We start from the raw sequence: 21,306 nt of genomic DNA on the forward strand, positions 1-21,306 counted from the left end.
TGCCACGCCTCCATACCTTCAAGCGGCCAGCAGCACTCGCGACTGTGTCCGCCTTCGTGGTCTGCCCTACACTGCCGGCATTGAAGATATCCTGGAGTTCATGGGAGAGCACACCGTAGACATCAAACCACACGGAGTCCACATGGTCCTCAACCAACAGGTCAGACTGGTGGGGAGTTGTGGGCTCAGGCACCCAACTGTAAAGATTCATGTCTTAAAACCATGTTAAATGTCATCCCCCTTCACACTCAAGTCTCTTTATTAGAAATCACTATAGTAGAACAAAATATTGCAAGACAGATCAAGTCTGAGCAATTAAATAGTTAATGTATTTGATTAAATCAGCATTATGATATTGTTGTCCAAGTATAGCAATAACTAAAGTGAAAAGAGGAACCTTGGAAGGAGCCTACTTTACTGTTTTATAATTATCATTTGCCCTACAGATTGTTCTCTTCAGACAAAGTTCCACATAAATGTAATGCTGTTTAGACTTTCCAACCACCACATGAATTACAGCATTATAGATATATAAAATTGAGCAGTTATAATCCCAGATGCATCAATCTTTGTTGGTTTGTTTTTTAAAAGAACAAAAAGCTGATCTCAAACTACTGTATGACAGAATTTAACGTGAGTTCCTAGCCCTATCCTTCACCAAATTTTAGCCAAATCCATCATGCCATTTTTTTCAGTGAAAATGCCACCTCCTCTGAATTTGAATTGTTGGTAAATGTATGCTGTTTTCTTGTGCTCACGGTCTTTAATTTATTCTGTCTGTTTCCCCCTCTGTCCTCTCTGCAGGGTCGCCCCTCTGGTGATGCTTTCATCCAAATGAAATCGCCTGACAAGTCATTTATGGTGGCCCAGAAGTGCCATAAAAAGACCATGAAGGACCGTTATGTCGAGGTGTTCCAGTGCTCCACAGAGGAGATGAGCATCGTGCTGATGGGTGGAACCCTGAACCGCAGCGGCCTCTCCCCTCCACCCTGCAAGCTTCCCTGTAGGTTAACTCCACCAAAGTGTGTGTGGTGTGAATCTTCAATGATCTCCCGATTCGATTACGATTATCATGTCTTCGATACAATATCATGATGCGTCAAATACATTTTTCTATTAAAGCCATATGGGATATTAAATTCATAGCTTTTCAAGCTTCAAAAACAAAACATTCTGCAGTGCTCTAATACTAAATAAATTGGATACATAAAACTACAGCACTGAGCACATGGCACTTCCTGAATGTGCAAAACACAACAGAATATGTAAACAGAAAGGTTGTTAGGCATACATTAAATTGTAAGCAGAAAAAGCATCGTCCACGATTCGATGCATCGATTTCAACACCGTGTGTGTGTTTTTTCCTGGAACAATGATGCCAGTTGAGACTGGACTGAATCCAACTCGTGTACTTTGCTTTCTTATGACTCGTATCTACTTTAGGTGCTGGAGATTAGATTGGGATTGGCAGCCACTAGAGAGCACCTTCAATTCTTACTTTTCTGTGTGCATTTTTTTATTTATTTTTTTATTGATTAACAAATCTTTACCCTTTTTATCATAGATTTATTAAGTCGTTTCCTGAGAGAGGTTGTTTTGCCTTTTACTAACCAGAAAAGTCATGGTGATATCTTTTTGCATGTAGTTTGACCCTGACTAACCTGGAAACACGTCAGCCTCCACAAGGTCAGCAGTGTTGTGTCACTCTATTGACATTGAGGGAGACCACCGCTGCCCACAGCCCTCACGGATAGTGGCTGTTTGCATGTAAATACATCCATACTGGCATTTGTGTTTATATTGTAGGTATGAGAGCCTGAAGGACACAGTAAGCTTTGTAAATGAAGGACCTGGCATATAGAAGGTGTTTATGGCAAGCTCTCCAGTCTGTTGTGGTGGTGGTTTTTTCTTCTTGTTTTTAGAGGTTGATTGACCAAAATAGTTGCCGATTTAATTTTTTTTCAACTCTAAATAATGCTAATCATTCTGCCTTAATCAGGAGATACCTTAACCATTATGTAGTATTTCAGTGCGGTCTGGATCCTCTTTTGCAAGCTCGCGCTTCCTTTTTAGTAAGAATTGTTTTATTGCTTAAGGTTTGTTGAAATTTGTAGAATTGACTGATTTAAGTCTCAACCCTGACATCTAATGTCTTCACTCATAATGGGAGTATAGTGCAGCACAAGACACATTGTTTCTGTACAGTTTGTAGCCTGTTGAAATCCCCATGCGGCATGTTGTAAATGTTAATTTACGATCTTTATACTTCCTTTTACTACTGGCAGGACTGTGCTTGCACTGAGAACATGTAAATGACCAGACTCTGTATGTATATATTTTGTCGTTTTCTGTAGGTCTGTCTCCCCCCACGGCCTACGCTGCCTTCCCCACCCCCCCTACCATTCTCTCTGAGGCGGCCCTCTACCAGTCCCCCCTGCTGGCTCCTCCCAGACCACCTCACACCGTCACACACAGCCCTGCTCACACTCTGGCCTACTACCCTCCTCATCCACATCTGTACATGAATATGAACATGAACTACACAGCTTACTACCCCAGGTTAGTACATCACCAGTAACAGCTAACTACTAGGTCATTGAAAAAGTTTCTCATCTCCCTATATTTGTACCATCTGCCTTAACTTCTTGCCTCTTTGGTCCTTTCAAATGTCTTCCCTCCTTCACCTGACGTACTCTCTCTCCAGCCCCCCAGTTTCTCCTTCCACAGTCAGCTACTTTGCAGCTCCACCGGGAGCAGTGGCAGCCCAACCCCACCCTGCTGCAGCTGCCGGCTCTTCTGTGCTGCCTCAACCTGGCGCCCTAGTCAGGATGCAGGGCCTGCCCTACAACACTGGAGTCAAGGACATTCTCAGCTTCTTCCAGGGATACCAGGTCAGCACATGTTACACTGAAATGAAGCCACCGATATAAAAGTGCATTGGTATTTGCAAGTAAGTTAGGGGCCACCCAAAGATGCCCAGTGTGTACATTTGCAGCCATATTCTGCAAGAGGTTGGCTCGCAAGTTTATTGGCAGAGAGAAAACAAGCTATTGAGGTATTTTTTTAACGGAGTCAGTTTAGCTCTACTTAAAATGCTCACACACTTTAAAGCCACACCTCCTTTCCAGACGGCCCAGTGCAGTGTTACAGTAAGTTGTGCAAACCATTTACACCTGCCACTTTATAATGATAATAATGATGAATAATTTAGATGACCAGGATAACCATAGGCAGTGTGTGTGGCTTTATTTTGTTGATTGTAAACTCTTCCCACAGTCTGCAACCCTTTACATATGAAAGTCTAGGGCTGCAACTAAGCTCTAAGCCCTGCAGCGAGTAAGATTTACCCGTTACCATTGGTGCTTTTTTTTTTTTATAGCAAAATCACACCACAGTAAGATTCAATTAAAAGACGTGCACTTGTGCTGTCCTCCTTTCTTTGTGCTTCCCATATTTTCCACTGCCAGTCTAACTTAAGTGGAGTCCTCTGAAGCAGGTATGAACCCTGACACATTGGGGAGGGAAGAGTAGGAAGGGTGGGGGTTTGAGGTGAGGGGTTGTGCTGTTGTTTTGGCATAGTTTGGGTCTGCTGTTGGTCTTTATGGCTTATAGGTGCTTTCCAACCGGATAGTACTTGTACTTTTTAGAGGAAAAGTACAATTCTAAGCAGTTCTATGAACTACTCTTCCCCCCCCCCAGGGTAGGATTGGGCATCGAGAACCGATTCCTACTTGGAATCGTTTCAAAAATTACGGTTCCAGTAGAATCGTTTTTTTTATTGGAATCGTTTAGAGGATGTGGTTTCAAATCCGATCATCGTTTGGTTTCCGAAGCGGCCAGGTGCTTGTTGTGTTAAGTAAGTAAGCGGCGCTCTAGTGTGGCTTTATTTCACATTGAAAAAGCCCGGTAAAACGGCAAACCACCATTGAATCTAAATAAAACTTGTGAAAATATGCATGTGACCCGTTTCAACTCCACCCCTCAAAGAATCGGAATCGAGAATCGATAAGAACCGAGGAAAGGAAGTATCGGAATCGTTAAAATCCAAACGATGCCCAACCCTATAGGAGGGATAAGGGAGTGACGCAAGCACGGCAACGGTCTTTATAGCATCGTCACTAGACCTTAGAGCCACATACAACAACAAAGGTGTGTGTGTGTGACGGCCGGTGAGCCGCAGCACACGCTTGTGGAGTTTAACTCCGAAAAGACGGTTAACCACAGATTCCCGTTAATTTAGTACTGGTACAACGTGTGTGTGAGTTACTTTAGGGTGTAGCCAGCATCAAATTTACACCAAATAAGATCTTTTAAGTTGCACTCTGTAGAGCTTTACATGCTGACTGATGAAGCAAAGCTAACTCCAGTCCTGACTGTTGGCTGAACTACCGTAACTGTATGCTTAATGGGAGTTAGTCTGTGTTTTTCTGGCAGCAGTAGCAACTCTCACACTGGCCTCGGGTGAGAACACAGTTCCCACACCAGTATTGGTGTTGTGTGTGTGTGTGTGTGTGAGATTTGGTGTGTTTGTCTTCCTAAAAACCCTGAGTATTTTTGAGAATATATACCTCTGCATCTTGTGTGTATGTAAAACTGTGTACTGTTCATGTGTGAAACCATGTGGAGGCCTCCCACCCTGACTGTCCGTTCATTATCATGCTATCTGTAGTACGCCCCCGACGAGTACAGCGGCATGGTTCAGATGAGTGAACAGGCCCGGAGTCTGATTCAGCCCAAAGAATGGCTCTGTCTTTAGGCACTCACCCCAAGGTAAGAGGAGCCTCCAGACCAGAGAACCAGAGTGGATGGAGAGGGCGTTTCCTTTACTTAGCCTAAACATATAGATGTTAACGCACAACATGCAGCAATGGACCAGCATCTAACTACCCAATAAGCACTGAGTTGGTGATTGGTGGTCAAGTTAAAGGTTAAAGTTTGGACACATTTAGTTGAAAATGTCACACTCTAGGCTACAGAAAACATCATTTCAGTAAGTATATTCAAACATGTAGCAGGTGCCTGCTTCACATTGAAACCGATTCATTTAACTTTTAAATGACGGCACGTCTTTTAACCCGCAAATCACCAAACCAATGCTTGTTGTGAGTTTGACCACACTAAGTAAGCTCACTAAATCGACATGAAATCAGATCAGAGCATTTTTTGCAATCTACACATCTTGCAGAAACATTGTAGCTTCCTAAATAAGGCGCGCATGAAATGTCATGTATTGTGCTCACGATGGAAAAGATTTTACAACATAAAAAATAAATAAAACGAAGGTTCTTACCATGAGATCAAATCACCACACATGAGCCATTATACACATGCCGGCCACATAATAATTTGACAGGACTAATCTAAACAGGAATGCCCAATCTAGCCAACAAAGTTCTGAGCTCCTGACCCGGCATGTCGGCCTGCTGCTTCCCAAACAAATCTGCCTCATAACTGAAGTCTCTCCTGTACGCCTGTTGGCAGTGCGGAGTCCTGACACCTAAATGAGTGAATACATAATAATACATATAACACAGAATGTATAAAATATCGGGGACATTTGTTTGCTTTATTGTTATGTTCTCTGATGAAGTGACTGCAGGTCAAAACTGTTTACTTACAGGCATAACACTGAAATTGACTACTGTAGACATGGCTGAGTTCTGGCTGATTCTGTGCCTGTCTTGTGCCTTCCATGTATTCCTTAATGTGGATTATCAGTTCAGTTTTACAACTTGGACCGCCTCCTGCAGAAAATTTGCATGCCGTATGTTTGCGGAAGACGACAGCCGCTCTATGCAGGACGTTTGGTATTGAAAGTGTGGCTCTAAGTAATCATTAAAGAGATGAAATGAATGATTATTGACATGAAAATACATGACATCAAATACATGTTTAAAGGGTTGTAACGTGATATCAGGAAAATGTTCTTGGTATTTTGTACATTCTGTGTATAGTGTTACATACCCAACAAAGAGGAATTAAACTGCAAAGTCACTCAGGATTCACGTGTTGGCACATCCGTGTTCTGCAGTCACAGTGAAAACTATTTTGTATGCTTCTTCCTCAGGGAGAAATACGACCTTCACAGTCAATTGAGCTTTTTAATAGTGATTTAAGAGTTATTTTATTACTCTTTTTGTTTATTTTAATTTTCTAAACATTGTCACCTAAAGCATTTGGTTATATTACACCAAACGATACCGTTAAAAGACCAAGCACTACTTACTGAGCAGAATGGAAAAGCATTAGATACTTTCATATTCTGCCTCTGCTAAAGAAGTAGAAGTATCGATTTAGGATCACTACTAACGTAAAAACTGCACGAACTCCCCCACACACACACACACACACACACACACTCTAAACCATTTCATGAAAATGGTTTCTGAACCAGGGCCCACCTCACTACCTCGACTGTTTCCAGTGAACGTGCTGAATGTAATGTCCCGCTGACACCGTCTCCCTCTCTCCTGCTCTGACATGTACTCTTAATGGATTTTACTGCTTTCGTTGCTAATGTAATCCGTGACTTGTTTCATACCTGCATGTCAAGAAAACTGATTTTTTTTTTTTTTGCATCAAAATGAAGTTTGATGCAAGACGTGGATGCATGCAGACTAACGGATGATTACTGTGTGTGTGTGTGTGTGTGTGTGTGTGTGTGGTGCCTTGTGGGTTCCAGGTACCCTGGGAACAGCATGTACTCTGCTTTTGCTCTTTAATCTTTCTTTTTTTTTCTACCTAACTGGACCGGTTTGATGAGATGATCTTTTCCCAGGGCATTTTTCGTCCTCGGCTTTGTGGGCTCCCCCTGGTGTTTTGATGGTGCAGCTGCATCAAAACAAGTGACGCTTATTGTCTCGCGTGTTCGTCTCCGTTCCCTTGTCTTTCTGCAGCTCCAGCCAGACGCCGTTCTCATCTTGTACAACTTCAGCGGCCAGTGCAGCGGCGAGGCCTTGATCACCTTTCATAGTGAGGAGATCGCCAGGCGGGCCGTAGCTGAGCGCTCCAACCACCCCTTCTACGGCCAGCAGGTCCACTTGGTCTTATGTAACTGACCACTAGCCGTTCATCTCTGTCCCCCGAGTCCCCGTAATTTAACCTCCCATTAAAGAGCACTCACCTCCCAAAAGCATATTATGCAGTAACAGTTTTTCCAGTTGATCCCAGTGCCACTTAAAACAGCTATTGAACCTCTCCCTTTCCCCTGTGATCTGCCATTATGAATACGCAGCTGGCCGGGACACTCCTGAAGCTGTTTGTTGGAGTTTGGACATCACTGGTAAAGCAGCTGAAGTCAGTAAAACTTCATCTTGGGCTAATGACTTTGTGGATGTCCAGATAGCATTTCTGTGTATTTGTGCCTTTTGTAAGAGCTGGTTGTGGAGATAAGACGGTGTCGAGCCTGGACAAATATGCATATATGCGCCCCCCCCCATATGTCTGTACAGATGTTTATCCTGAAATGCTTGAGGCTGTACAAACCGTTTCTGCACATGATCATTTTTGTATATTTCTAAAATTTCCCTCTTAACCACTACAAGACTTTGACTTTCCAGAGTTTATTATCCTTTGTGTTAGCTCTATGCATGCACAATGTTTATTAAGTTGATGGCCTCCAGCAGTGTAGTGGTGCCATTAAAAAGAGAGAGAAGCCATAAAGACTAAACAGGGGGAATATCTAACTGTAGTTCTCAACTGTAATGGATTTATTTAACTCAACGTTGAGCTGCAGCGACTATTAGTTAAAACTACAGTAACACCACAGATGTGCCAGTGTACCAACTAATTTGTAACTTTTTTTTTTTCTCCTGTAAAGAGCATTTATGTGTATACATGCAGTATGTCATCCCATTTAGATATTTTCCAAGCACTACAGATTGATTTGCTCTAATGTAAGCGTTAAGTGACAGAGCGTCTTTAATGGAGTAGGACAAACTGATTCTATTTGTATTAATCCCATTTCCCTACGCATTGTTTTGAGATTTTGTTATGAAATATATAAAGTCAGAGGCGTATCTTGAAGCCTTTTATAATGATCGACCTCAGCTACTAGATCTCCGTTTTGGTTTCCAGACGATTTGTAACGATCAGTCTGTAGCTGCTTTAATTCCTGCTTATGACCAGATTACTGTGTAAAAGCTGCATGAGTTTTTCTGTGGCAGGCCAGCTGCCCATCCCCCCCCTCCCCCCCCCACACACACACACACACACACACACACACACACACACACACACACCACCACCCCTTGTTACCATGCCTACATTACCCAGAGTGCAATACTGGCCCAAACACAGCTAGTTCATCCTCTGGTGGCAGAGGAGTTATTTGTTTCTTTTGTTGCAAGTTTGTCACTTGTATGAATTTAGATCTGTGTAAGACTGTACACAATAAATAATGTTGACAATGATCCATGTTTCATTTGGTCTCATTTAAAGAGATGAATTCATAAGGCACCAATAAACTCAATAAATGTTGCCCAAACATATATAGATATATTATCATAAAGGGAATAAATACACTTTAAAGATGTGATGTGAACAGTCTTTTCCCTACATGTAGTGTCTCATTTAGTCAAATGGTCAGAGTGAGAATAGGCTGAATTGCTTGGTGCCCAATTCTATTAAGAGACAACTAATAGAATGAAAACAAAAAAATGTCTTGCGTTTCTGTGCAAAAATTTCTCTTTTGGTAAAACCACTAGAGGGTGCCAAATCAGACATATTTTTAATTCTAGGCTCTGTGATTGTGCATTATATCTCTTTCATGAAGGCCAACTTAGCTGGTTTACCTAAATTTCACCTTTATTTAAACAAATTAGTACCAAACTACTGCCAACTATACATACTGTAATATAAGTACTTACTGTATACTTGCATACTTATAATTATTCTGCACAAATAGACTTTATGAAAGTAAAAAGGTCACAGTATATCATCTTTGTTATGTCTGCCTGGTAGTTTAACCTTTGAGTTAATACTTGCTGTGCTGAGTTAGGAAAGAAAAGGCTGCTGTTGTATCAAACACATGGGGAAAAAAAGTGACACAAAGCCATAGCTGAGTTTTCTGTTTTATTACACTACTTTAGAGCCTACAGTATGATGCAAGGTATTCCCTTTGAATAATTTCAAAAAGCACTGCAGTCTTAAAAATTACAAAAAATTTAACATACAAAATATACAAGAAATGACAATACAAGGCTCGGTAAACATCAGCTAAACCTGTATTTCCCTTATATTTTACAAAACATATATGTATATACACATATGTGTGTCTGCATATATATATATATATATATATATATATATATATATATATATATATATATACATACACACACAACACTCATACATGTCCCCAACCTTTAAGGAATGACATCCATTTCAAAGTATCAAAAATAGAGTTGTACAGTCTCTGTTGCTTTACCATAATGTAAAATGGGAACATATTGTTCGGTCTTTGGTTGTGACAGACGAGTACGGCAGCCAGAGTTTACTGTCAATGCTGGTTTTGTTTAGTTTTTTTGTTGACAAGTCTTTCAAGCTGCAGAACCAGCTTCATATGCAAAAAAAAAAAAAGACATATCCCTCCTCCCACCCAACCCTCAATGTCCACACTGTGCCCCCTTCCCCTCTCCAAAAAAACAAGTGAAATAATAATAGTTACAGAAAAAAAAATCAACCCAGCATACAGACACACTGACAAACTGGTTTTCAAATAAGAGTTAAGGCATCCTAATTGTTTACATAGTGACATGATACTCTCACTATCTGAATGTTCATTTTTCTTTCCGCTCTGTAAAGTTCATAGGCAACATTACACATAGTTTATAATCTCATTTTTCATATTCATTGTCATAGCTCACATTTGCTGCTGTTATAGTTTGCATAGCCTAAATGCATGTGTGCTTCTGTTGTTGAAAATAGGACTCTTAGAGTTCCTGTCTTCTGTACAGCATATTTGGTACAAACACCAACCAACCATGCATCCCAAACACACACACACACACACACACACACACACACAATTTATTAAAATGCTCGCACTGTCCTTGACAAGGCAGATTGGCTGATGGACAACTCCAGAATGCTAACAGAATCAATCAAGCATCTACAACAAGTCTACTTCTACGTAGAGGCATCAAGGTCTTTTTTTGTTGTCTTTTTTGCCTTCTCATTTTAAAAGGCATTAGCAGAATTATAATGCATAGCAGAATCACTTTTTGGAAACTGTCACCTGGAAACTGACTTCAAACCGTCATAAGCAACACTCCTCAGCTCTCACATGCAGGAGCATTATTGTCAAGCTTAAGGCAAAAGAAAAACAAAAAAACAATGGGAATCTGTCCACACCAGAAACCTGCCTGAAGACACTCTTTCCGCGAGACTGTGTTATTGCTGCCGTACAGGCACTGCATATCTGTCAGAATAAGAAATATGAATACATCATCATGAATAGACACCATTCTGGAGACAATTTAAGGAGACGTGTTTGATTGTGAACAGCAAACATTGATTGTGGCAAACAGGGGAAGTGCATCCATATGTTCTCCCTACTTTGGGATTTGTCATTTTACCTTGTTCATTAAAGAGGGGGGAATAACACATAAATGTAATATATAAACATCTTTAAGTATAAAATACTTTCCCATTATATTGTCATACCATCACAGGTATGGTGGCTGTCAGGAATTCAAAGGCACACAAGGGCCCCTGGGAGATTTGGGGGAGTTATTGCATGAGAAGAAATTTCAGAGGCAGAGACGTCTGTCTCTGTGGATTAATAAAAACACTTCTCCGTAACCTGGAAATAAGGGCCATCTTCAAATATCTTTGAATGAAAATTAAAGGGGTAACTCAGTCCTTAAACCACACTCGTCCCTCTTTAGGAGTCATGAAATCGTGTTTCCGAAACAATATTATAGTCACACTCAAAGCCAGCTGTGCAAAACAGCAACAAAAAAAAAGCTTTAGCTACCATTCAAAGCTGCTATATGTTAATAAGGCATTTGTTCAACTTGAAGAAGATAAAGAAATACAGGAGAGGGAGGTCGTAAATGATGAAACACACGAGACAAAAGGAGGAAGAGAGAAGGGGATTCATGTACAGATATCTACACGGCTGAAAGGTTGCTAAACGTTGTGGAATGTTGCAGGTTGCAGATCCCAGACCAGCGCCAGAGGAGCTCGTCCTCCCCGCTGGGTCCCTGCACTCCAGAACCTGAATGGTTGTATCATCTGAAAGGGACAAAAACAAGGAGCGGATAGTGTCGTCATCACTGAGCCAAGAGTGTTCAGCCAGACATTCAAATTCTTTTGGAAAGTCCTTTTTTTTTTTTTTTTACTGATAATTGAAATTCTGATCCTTCAGGGTGGTTAGATTAGAATTTGGCAATCCAATTTTACAGCAAATTAATTTCTCATCTCTAACTTCCAAGGGTGATTAGTTACATGAGTAATGGAATCCCAGCTTTGGCTTCCCGTGAGAGCGCTGAGCACTCCTGAGTTTCTCTGATTCTTCTATGTCTCAAGACGTCTTCGTTGACGAAGGCCGATGCTGGTGACAGGGGGGAGGACAACACACACTTGTTGTATTGTCTCTGCTAGAGAGAGTTCTTCGAAAAGTGAGTGCTCCATAGTCACGGACAGCTGATTGGTCAGGAAGACAGCGGCGCTTTGAGAGGGCAGGCACACGCCTAATGAAGAGGGACGGGGTCGCATCTTATTCTCCAACCATTTTTAACCTGGCTCATTTTAAACTCGAGACGCTCATATTCCCCCGCTCACCGTTCTCTTTACTCTGTGTGAGGTTGCGAGTTCTGTATCTATATCTCTAAATATGATAAAACGTTTTTTTTAAATGAAATCGGAGGAGACAAATGAGAGTGTCTTCTTGTCAGGCTGGTGGTGGAGCAGGTCCATGAGGCTTTGACAGAATCTCCAACCGTATTCTGTCTTTGACCACAGCCTCTTATCTCGTCCTGCCCTCTTGTCCCTGACCAGGACTGGGGGTCCGGGGTCAAGAACTGGAGGGGGTGGGTCATGTCCATGTCGGGGCCTAATTGTTGGCTGGGCTATGACTGGCTGTGTGCTGTTGGAGGACCATGAGTGCTGGGGGACTGGGACATGTCTCTGCCGATGATTTCATTCACTGTGAAGAGGAAAAACAAACAAGACATGTATTAATATCTATTCAAGGTATCATGTACTTAGATTGCATTTGAATATGATTTTGACTGGAAATTAGTGAAGGGTGTACGATGCCGAAGCTCCAAAGCTTGTTTCACTTCTGTAAAGATGACGTCAGAAGCTTCATAAAGCTAAAAGATACAAGTGATATACACACTGGTGGGAAAATAACAGAGGGGAATAATTGAAAAATAGGGTGATGTACTAGGGCTGGGCAATATGTCGACGTTATATCGATATCACGATATGAGACTAGATATCGTCTTAGATTTTGGATATCGTAATATCGTGATATGACATAAGTGGTGTCTTCTCCTGGTTTTAAAGTGATGTCATTTTCTGAACCAGACTGTTCTAGCTGTTCTATTATTTACCTTTACCCACTAAGTCATTAAATCATTTCTGGAGATTATTTATCAAAAATCTCATTGTGTAAATAACATTTTGTTAAAGCACCAATAGCCAACCATACAATACCGTCGCAATATCGACATCGAGGTATTTGGTGAAGAATATCGTGATATTTGATTTTCTCTATATCGCCCAGCCCTATGATGTACACTACAAAAAAAAATAAAAAAAATAAAAAAAAAGGATCATGGGAACAACAACGAAGTAATAAGGTAATAAAAGTAAAACTTTTCATCAAAACCAATCTCCAATCGTTACATTGATAAACTACAAGATTGAAACCATGAACTCAATGAGGCGTTACTGCTGTACATTTTGAAAACCACCAGATGTCACTGTGCATGTTGAGTTTGAAGCCGGCTCGAAGCTTCACATCTGTTTTTCCGCACAAAACGGAAAGAAAGCCCCGACGCTTCATAAGGCTTCATCCGCCCCATCACTAGTGGAAATGAAGTTCAGTAGAAGTACAGATTTGTGGCCAGCAGAAGGCAGTGCTGTTCCACACTGAGCTCCTCACAAGTCTAAAAGTTCAAACACAACCAGCCATGAGCTCAAAGCGGGGGAAAAAAAAACTCAAACAAACCGGCACACACAAAGGTCACCAAAGTCACAGCTCTTACATGAGATATAATCACTCCTCACATAACAAATGAGAGAAACTATTCCATTCACTAAATGCGCCAGTTCCTGACTTTTGTTTGAGTCAGATGTTACCATGCTGGTAACCCACAGCATGTAAACACAATCCTGTCGGGCTGTTACTTCATTAGAGCTTTAATGACGGTTCGGTACATTTCCTCAGGCCTGTTCATGGGGTTTGTAAGCATGGCAAAAAAAAAAAAAAAAAAAAAAAAAAGGGCCGTGTGAAACCAATCCATTGTTAAAAACACGTTGTGGAGGCCGGGGTGGCACTCAGACACAGCAGGGTTAATTACTCCACCGACTCCGTTACAGCCTGATTTAAAATAAATAACAGATAACTCTTTCTTCTGAACTGCTGTTTTTCAGCCAGCACGCGGGATTGTTTTACATCTGCTGCCTCCATTCAGTATCCACACTGGGACCACAAGAGACACAGCGGGGAGCTAGTAAAAAAAATAAGTGCAGCCGTGAAGTAAATGAACTTCAAATACTTTGTTATGGTGAGGCAGATGCGAAAACAGACAGGCGGAGAGAACACCGTTTGGTAAAATTCATGGAAAATATGATATGACCAGAGTTAGTAGGCTGTAACAATTCCAAATGTTGCTGTACAATTGAAATAATTGCGATTAACGATAGAATTGTCTCTTTATTCATTTATTACTTTTTTCGAACAAATTCAAGTTTTGAATGAATTCATATGATTATATAATCACTGTCATGTGACCCAGATAATATAATAACACAAGTACACAGCATAACACTTGTTCTAACTGTACACCCCCCTTTATTTTTATTTTATTTTTGTTGCTATGAACATGTATAGGGTCAAGTGCCAGCACCTAGCATAGCTTTAGCTGTCCAAAATCTGACCAATTACTTATACAATTTGGCATAACTAAACAAAATAAACAATGACCGTCAACAGTCATACCCTTTATCACCATAGCTAAAGTTAGCAATTCATTGCGGTTAAACAAAGAAACAGTGTAAAATAATTGACAATTATGTAACAACTGCTACAGGCCTAAACTGGGTTTTCACTGTAACAATGTGTGTGTGTGTTTGGTTTTTTTGTCCTGTGATTTCTTCATGTCATTTCTGGAGGTGACGTTGAAAGGTCAGAAACAGGCTTGGTTTTGCAGGGTGCAGCAGAGACCTCAGGCCTAGTCTGACACTGGGAGAGTTACGCGTCGTAGTTACCTGTCTGTACATGACAGCTCCTCTCTCCTCCACCTACCTCTGTCCACTTGTGCAACTGTATTGTAAAATCACGCATCCCTCAGGCCATAATAACACGCATGTATTACTGTAACTCCATAACAATTGAATACAAAAAGAGGGACAGGGGATGACTCAGTCAACGATGAGAAAAATGAACCCAGCCAAGTGTGTGTTTCATGAGAAAAAAGAAACCGTATTTAAATGCGATGACAAACAGAGTGACATGAACGCTGTGAAAAAAAACAAAAAAACAATGTGTTTACAACTTTCATCAGTTCAGTCAAATATAATAATCCTTCATATTTGTTTCACAATTTCATCATCTTCTCAAACTACAGTGCGCTCTAAGTCAATTTTTCTTGTGTATTGTTAACAGGACATATGTCTATTAAACACCTTGATTCTTTTAGTCTTTGTCGCGGGACCAACCGTTTATAAATTCTGTTTTATTTGTGTTTTCTGCTGCTTGCTTTTGTGTCTGGCCACCATCACTCACATCATCCTGTTAGCGTGGGAGGCTCTTCCTTTCCCATGTCAACCATGTTGACGCGCGCGCACACACACGCACGCGCACACACACACACACACACACACACACACACACACACACACACACACACACACACACACACACACAGAGTCACATTCAGAGCACCACCACGCATTTATGAGACTACACTGTGACTATCAAAGCAAACATTTACTTTTGTATATATAACACTAAAGGTACAATATACATCAAGTTAGCCAGTTTATTGATTTTGTCACGCAATTCCATTGGTGAAATAAAAACTGTGACGAAGGACTACAGATCTCCTTTAAAGGCCATGGCTTTTCAAAAGACGTGTTGCAACTTTGCTAGAAAAAAGACAGCATCTTACTGCTGTTAAAGGACCGTCAGAGCAGCTGTATCCATACTAGTAGCTAGTACAGTGACTGGGCTTCTTTTGTTCAAGCTCCACATTAATTTAGTGAAATGTAGCTAAGAAATGTTTTAGATTTCACTCCTATATTCTATATTTCACTTCTTTTAACACAGAACAAATGTATAAAACACCTTAAATGTGTCTACACTTATCTTTCAAAACCGATCATGGTCTGTGTAAGGCTCTAATTTAAACACTAATAAATGAAATGATGATGGGTCAATCATAGAGCGATGTTCACGGGCCTGTCGCACACAGCTGACATGTTGTGTGGTAAACTCTGCAGCTCTGTTGATTCATGGAAGGGAATCTGCCCCACCAACACCACCACAGGAATATGAGCAACAAGTGCGACAGACCGACATCAAGTGGGCGTCTGCAGAAATCATATCACTTTCCGCTGTACTGTTTAGATTGTTGCAGAGGCAAACACGAACCTATCGACTGATAAATAAGAGAGAGAGAGAGAGAGAGAGAGAGAGAGAGAGAGACATACCGGGGGCAGTAGTCATCAAACCATCTAAAAAACCCATGACTCCGTCAAGGGCAACGTTACACTAATTCTTCTCAACTTGATTCACTCTGTTTTCTCATTTAAAAAAAAAAGTGGCAGAAGAGGTTTTCCCACACAATCTGGCAGTTTCGTTAGGCTTCACTCTCGATATTACAGCTGTGCTCAATGTAAATTTGGACGACTTGATTATGGGGCCGTTTGAAGAAAGACTAAACTCATTCTGAAAGTGATTTTCCGTCTTTCTCAAAACAGACAGACAAAAGTTAGCATGTATATACTAAAAGACAAAAGATACAAAGCCCAAAAATGAACTGAAGTAATCTGCAAAAGTTGAATCAGTTGACAAAATAGCGTAAGCGGAAAGTATTTTACATAAAACAAAGGTTCACTTTACCATATCAGTGAGCAATAATCTATGCTTCAGATACAATCATTTAATTAAAGCTGGGGCTCCACACTTCAATAATCCAGAAGTGAAAGAGAGGTTTGAGTCGAGCCTGACTTAAAAAGAGTCTCACATGCTGATAGTGTTTTCTCAGATTTACTGGTATTGCTCATGACAGTGCAACAGAAAGCCGATGATTCAGCGTTGCCTGCCATAGCAAGTGGCTCAGCCTGGAGGGAGATCCTCTGCAGATGACTAGGAGGGGGGCTCCCTAGTCAAAATATACATCTGCAGTCAGCCGAGTACTATTACTACTACTACTACTACTACTACTACTACTGCTCTCAGGTAGGCTTATATCAGATTGATCCTTCCCCTGTGTGCTCATGGCTTTTAATGCTACGTTTGGTTGAGATGGGAATTCAAAAAAAACTAATAAAGTCCACTCCTGTTTATCATCTATGCAGCCATTTATCAACATTGCTTCTTGTACTGTGCTTTAAATGTTTTTATTTGACTAGTCCTTACTAATCTTTAGGACCAGTCTTCTTTGCGTTTCAAAGGAAACACAAGGGAAATAAGGGCAGGCTTAAATCTCTGTAAACGAGGCTAGTTACTGTCATTTATTGAATTAAAGCTATAGTGCGTAGTTTCTGTCTCCCCCATGACGAATTCTAAGTAATGACAACAATAACTGCAGGCGCGTCCACATGATACAAGCCTTGATCGCGCACCGCCCCCACCCCTCCCCCACACAGTTGCTAGTAGCCAAGGAGGACACGGAGGATTAAGAAAACATGATGACTCTCACCTCAGAAGAGGTCATTATCTTCACTCGAGTTTCTGCACGCGAAAGTCGCCGGACGCCACAATCTTCTGAACATAGTCATACTGAGAAATACAGAGAGAGTTGTGTGGAGCTGATAGTCTTAATTAGCTTTGTAGGAACTCATTTGGCAATGGCTTGAATGTTACGGACATTCATTAACATATTAAAAAGTTACGCCCTAAAGCTTTAAGCATAATTGTTCACAAGCTACCGATTTTTGATTCATGTCACACAAAATGTGTCTGAGAAAGATAAAACCGAAAAAATAAAACATGGTCACAGTATTTGAAGCTTTTAAAAAAAAAAAGAAGACATTTTTGCCTTGAGAAAGATACATTGTCAACTCTACATATGCTAAATGAATTGTTGTTTAACATCTAGCAGGAGACCACTGAGATTGGGTAATCTCACGTCTGTTTCTAAAGTGCATGTCAAAGGCGGTATATTGAAAAGATTTCCATAATGCAAAGCAGAAGTGAAATAAGCAGATGGACGATAAACATGTCTACTGTCAAAATGGAAAATGGGTAATTATCAAAACACTCTATGTCACATTGAAAAAAAGTTCCCTGACCCTGGCTTAAAAAAAAGCATTACTCTGGCAGAGCAGCTAAGAAAATAACTCGAAGATTGACTGATTCTTGAGTCCAGCAAATGAAGACAACATGCTACAATGGAAAACATTTGTGCAAAGGGAACAGACAGAGGCAAGACTTCGTTTGCCTGCGAGAGGGAATATCCAAGCACAGTTTCCACTTGCAGGGCCCTGTAATGACATGCACACATCTTCACAGAGCCTCAGGTACGAGAGAAAAAGCAAAGTGAAAATCCAACAAGCGATCACACGCGCATTGGAAACAGACGGTCAGTTTGATGAAATCGAAATCTGCCAGGTCGCCTCACTAAAGATTTCTCTGGTTCACTCGTGTAACTCTGCCGCTGCTCTGTGATCGGTTTTATTTTAATTTCTTCTTTTGGTAGTAAGTGAGTGGGTGAGGGACCAGAGCACATCGGAGAAGCTCTTTATAAAAGTCAGTTTCTCAAAGTCACTCATTTCTGTGAATCATCGCTGGATTTCCCATCTGATCTGACGGTTAAGTGATTCACAAGACTCCTGCCTTTGATCCGGGACACAAAATAGTGGATCCATTACGATGGTTAACACTACTTATTGTATCAGCAGAGAGCATTAAGCTGATGAGTCTCTGGTGTCAAACCATAATAACCCCAAAGCTTTCCCTGCCATTTAACAGATGGTGGACAGGAGCTGCTAACCCATATAAGATAATAGATTTGTTTTTTCACTTGAGCAGAGAGTTTGGTTAATGTTTCCTGTACCATGAAGATAATATACAGCAGTAGAGCTGCAACTAACTTTACATTTTTTTTTTTATCATTTGATAGTTTGGTCTGTAACAAGTCAGAAAACAGTAAAAAATGCCTGTTTAAATTTCCTAAAGTTCAAGTTGATGTCTTCAAATCGCTTGTTTTGTGAGTCCAAACTCCAAAGATGTTTAATTTACTAGCACAAAAGACAAAGCAAAAAAAATCTTTACATTTGAGAAGCTGAAATTACAGAATGTTTTGTATGTTTCAACTTATCACTTGTTTTTCAGAAAAGTGTAAGAGTGGAGTTTAAAAACCAAATAGTATCTTCCACACTGCAGCTGAGGTGACTCATCAACTTAAACTTACACACACACTCGCACGCACAGGCACACGCACACACATATCAGCACCTGTACATTTACTAGGGGGAGTAAAATCTACTTCACTACTCTGTCAAGCCCTCACTTGTGCGCCATGAGAAATGTGGTGTGGTGTCAAACACCGGCGCTCGATGCTTGGCTGACAAGCACATATCAACACCGACACTCAGAAAGAGCAGCCAACAACGCAACAATCTAAATCTTGGCAAAATCCCCATTGAAGACAGCGCTGTTCATTTTCATAATAACTTGGTATATTCAGAATCATGAACTAAGAGTCCCCCTCCTCCTGTCTAAAGCGAAAGGCAGCACTGGCACCGTCCTCGCACCAGGCTCCAGCCTCTGCCAAGACCTCTGCATTACACTCTCTAAGACCTTAATTGTGTGGAAAGATGACACAGAAAGTCTGTTTCCACTTGTTTCAGGGGAAAAGACCGGCAAATGTTTGCCATTGTTTTTAACGAGCAGCAGCAGCAGCATTTGATGGAAACGTATTTTCCTTCCACTGTTTTTTTTGTTTTTTTGTTTTGTTTTTAATGCCATCGAATCAAGAGCTCTGTGTTATTACTCTGTTATGGTTGGTTAGTGGCAGCATGAAGCCTCTGACTAAAATGGTCCCATTCACACACACACACACACACACACACACACACACACACACACACACACACACACACACGTCTGTGTACACAAACAAAAATGATGATGTATATCTGGTTGGTTCATACAAATAATCACAGTTAAATTAACTACAGACACATACAAATATCAGAAGTTAATGATTATGGAAAAACTAGTTTGTTGGATGCAATATCTATAGTGATGTGATGAATTCAGAGTTGTCAACCATTTAATGCTTTTACTGTAAATGACTTTACTTTATGCTGTTGTTGATCTTTGGGATGGCAGCTATTAAATGACAATAAATGAGGCAGGTGTACCTTTACAGTACAAAAAGAACAATCGAGCAAGTTCAAATAAACTTTTTAGGCCTTTCCAAAAAGCTAAAATGTGAATCAAGACCATTTACAAAGGTAGCCAAAAAAAAAACAAAGGTCATTTCCAAATGTAATGTCATGTATAATTAAATTTGGGATACAACTGGAGTCGTATTTCTCGCCACCTGTCAAAGGTAAATCCAATATTCACTGGCGCTTTCTACCCGGTCTGGTCGGCCAATTCCTGAGAAAAATATCCTTTTTTTTTTTTTCTTTTTTTTTTGGACTGCTAGATGTTGGCCTATTCACCACTGACTTGTTTTATTCATTTACAGCTCTCTGCCATTTTTGCAACATTCAGGGAGCCTAATGTCAGATTATGGGCAGAGAGTCAGCTGGCCATGAGCTGAAGGAGATTTAAAACTGAGAAGATGTTGCTGTTGATTCTCAGTGGAATTGGCAGCGCTGACCAGCCTTTGTCTTTACACACAGCTACTTGTTTTGATGTTAAAGCAATAGTCAGACATCTTGCCAAGAGTCACATTAGTAGAGCATTACCACTCTAATATCTGTCCGACAAATATGAGGATGCTGTCAGTAGCCGGTTAGCTTAGTTAGCACTGGCCAACAGCTAGCATGGCTCTCTCCGAAATCCACATACCAGCACTTCTAAAGCTCACTAATTAACACGTCATATGTCACTTGTTTCCAGTCTTTGTGCTAAGCTAACGGGCTAAAACTTGGCCAGGAGCAGTTGCCAGGCAACCAGCAGAGACTTCATGAAGTGACTATAGTCCAGCACAAACCCCTCGTAGAACCACAAGATGTTGTTTTTACACTTGGTAGGTGGACTTTGTTGCCTTTAAGGTGCTTACACACCAACCAGACGGCTGACCGTCGGCAGAAAAGGCAGTCGGACTGATCAGTCGGGTCCCCGAGGTCCAAAAAAATGCCTTAAAACACACTGAGGCGACGCCGACTTGAGCGTACGCTCTGCGCGTGTGCAAAACGTAATACGTCTCCATAGCAGCAGGCGGCGCTTCTCTGTATTGTTTCCATTAACAGTCTATGATTGTTTCCCAGAAAATGAAAACCGGCAGCTGATTGGACGAACGCGTCACGTGGGTCTTTTTTCTCCGGAAATTCACAGCCAGACTGTCATGGTGGCTTGTTCAGAATACGATCTCATATTGTACTAAAATAGTTCACCGAAACGTGTTTCTGAAAACATTTTAAGCGAGAAATAGACCATGCAGTTGCTGAATCTGTCTTCATTTCAGATCGACAAAGGTTAGTTTAAAAGAGTTTCGTCAGATTTTGAGAGGCTCATCCGCTCGCCATTTCCGGGTGAGTCCCGACTGCCCTGTCTCCGACTGAACATGTCAGGTCGGCCAAAATGAAGGCCGACAGCTTCTCCGACGGACGACGGCACGGAACACACCGAACAGACTCGAGTCACCGACCTCGCCAGACTGTCCGACGGCCGATAATCGGGTTGGTGTGTCAGCTCTCTTAGACAATCCAAGCAGATCCCAACAA

The 21,306-nt window shown here is 41.1% G+C and overlaps 2 protein-coding genes across 5 annotated transcripts in view; one reads left to right on the forward strand and one right to left on the reverse strand.

Moving 5' to 3' along the window:
- The window catches only part of esrp2 (epithelial splicing regulatory protein 2), a 26,592-nt gene extending 18,181 nt beyond the window's left edge, over positions 1–8,411 (forward strand). For 3 of the 4 annotated variants that reach the window (XM_078251904.1, XM_078251886.1, XM_078251892.1), the window contains 5 exons: positions 1–160; positions 805–1,003; positions 2,355–2,559; positions 2,705–2,891; positions 6,897–8,411. The exon at positions 1–160 is cut by the window's left edge and continues 74 nt beyond it. In XM_078251904.1, coding sequence (XP_078108030.1) covers positions 1–160; positions 805–1,003; positions 2,355–2,559; positions 2,705–2,891; positions 6,897–7,058 — 913 coding nt within the window. In that variant the 3' untranslated portion in view covers positions 7,059–8,411. Of the gene's footprint in view, positions 161–804; positions 1,004–2,354; positions 2,560–2,704; positions 2,892–4,669; positions 4,771–6,896 lie in introns of all 4 variants that reach the window. The other variant, XM_078251899.1, reaches the window with a different exon arrangement.
- A 648-nt stretch (positions 8,412–9,059) lies between these two features.
- nfatc3a (nuclear factor of activated T cells 3a) overlaps positions 9,060–21,306 on the reverse strand; it is a 69,134-nt gene continuing 56,887 nt past the window's right edge. Inside the window, exon 10 of the mRNA XM_078251914.1 lies at positions 9,060–12,151. Coding sequence (XP_078108040.1) covers positions 12,075–12,151 — 77 coding nt within the window. The 3' untranslated portion in view covers positions 9,060–12,074. The remainder of the gene's footprint in view (positions 12,152–21,306) is intronic.

The sequence above is a fragment of the Sander vitreus genome, chromosome 1 (genome assembly GCF_031162955.1).
Source record: "Sander vitreus isolate 19-12246 chromosome 1, sanVit1, whole genome shotgun sequence".
In the NCBI taxonomy this organism is placed as follows: Eukaryota; Metazoa; Chordata; class Actinopteri; order Perciformes; family Percidae; genus Sander; species Sander vitreus.